This window comes from Priapulus caudatus, unplaced genomic scaffold (assembly GCF_000485595.1).
Source record: "Priapulus caudatus unplaced genomic scaffold, Priapulus_caudatus-5.0.1 Scaffold188, whole genome shotgun sequence".
Lineage (NCBI taxonomy): Eukaryota > Metazoa > Priapulida > Priapulimorpha > Priapulimorphida > Priapulidae > Priapulus > Priapulus caudatus.
In genome coordinates this window covers 247,065-248,119 of record NW_014577249.1, presented here as the reverse complement: position 1 = coordinate 248,119, position 1,055 = coordinate 247,065, and the positions used below count along the sequence as shown (strand labels likewise).

General features: G+C 52.2%; 1 protein-coding gene across 1 annotated transcript in view; it reads left to right on the top strand.

Moving 5' to 3' along the window:
* LOC106806970 (rapamycin-insensitive companion of mTOR-like) overlaps window positions 1-1,055 on the top strand; it is a 17,674-nt gene that overhangs the window by 6,790 nt on the left and 9,829 nt on the right. Inside the window, exon 8 of the mRNA XM_014809158.1 lies at window positions 280-687. Within this exon, the coding sequence (XP_014664644.1) occupies window positions 280-687 (408 nt within the window). The remainder of the gene's footprint in view (window positions 1-279; window positions 688-1,055) is intronic.

Genomic DNA, 1,055 nt, shown 5'->3' with positions numbered 1-1,055 from the left:
GAGGTGAACATACATGAGAGGTGAACATATGTGAGAGGTGAACATACGTGAGAGGTGAACATACATGAGAGGTGAACATACATGAGAGGTGAACCTATGTGAGGTGAACATACATGAGAGGTGAACCTACATGAGAGGTGAACCTATGTGAGGTGAACATACATGAGAGGTGAACATATGTGAGGGGTGAACATAGGTGATTATTCTTGACAGACTGACAGCTACACATTTATTCTCGATTTCACACTGAATTAAAAAATAATAATTCCTTCGCTACAGGGAAGATGCCAACAAAGGCGACGTCAACAGCAGCAACGGCCCGCGGCACTTGGACAGCAGCAGCGTTGACAGCGCCATCTATGATCACAGCTCGCTGACAAAAAACCGCGTGAACGGTTCCGGCGTTGACAGCGCCACCTGCAGCAACGGTGGCGCCCTCAGGAAGCCGCGCTCGGACAGCTGCGGGAACGAGTCGACGAGCGGCGTTAGCTCCAGCGACTCGATCCCGTTTTCGGACGTGGCGCCGACCCCCGGGTCGACCCCGGGGAGCGTTACCAGTGGCGCCCTTTCCGGGCTGACGGCGCACCCGTCTGACGTGAGGCGCAAGCAGGCCAACCTGAGACGCAAGGCGAGCGTGATGAGACAGATGTCTTACAGCTCCGACAACACCGACATTACGTTCACGAGGTGAGTGCGTGTGCGTGCGCGTGCGTGCGCGTGCGTGTGTGTGCATGTGTGTTAGCATGATCAGGGTTTCTTATACATGAGAGGCGGTTACACGATTCACCCAAATCCACCCAAATCCACCAAATCCACCATGATCAGGGTTTCTTATACATGAGAGGCGGTTACACGATTCACCCAAATCCACCCAAATCCACCAAATCCACCATGATCAGGGTTTCTTATACATGAGAGGCGGTTACACGATTCACCCAAATCCACCCAAATCCACCAAATCCACCATGATCAGGGTTTCTTATACATGAGAGGCGGTTACACGATTCACCCAAATCCACCCAAATCCACCAAATCCACCATGATCAGGGTTTCTT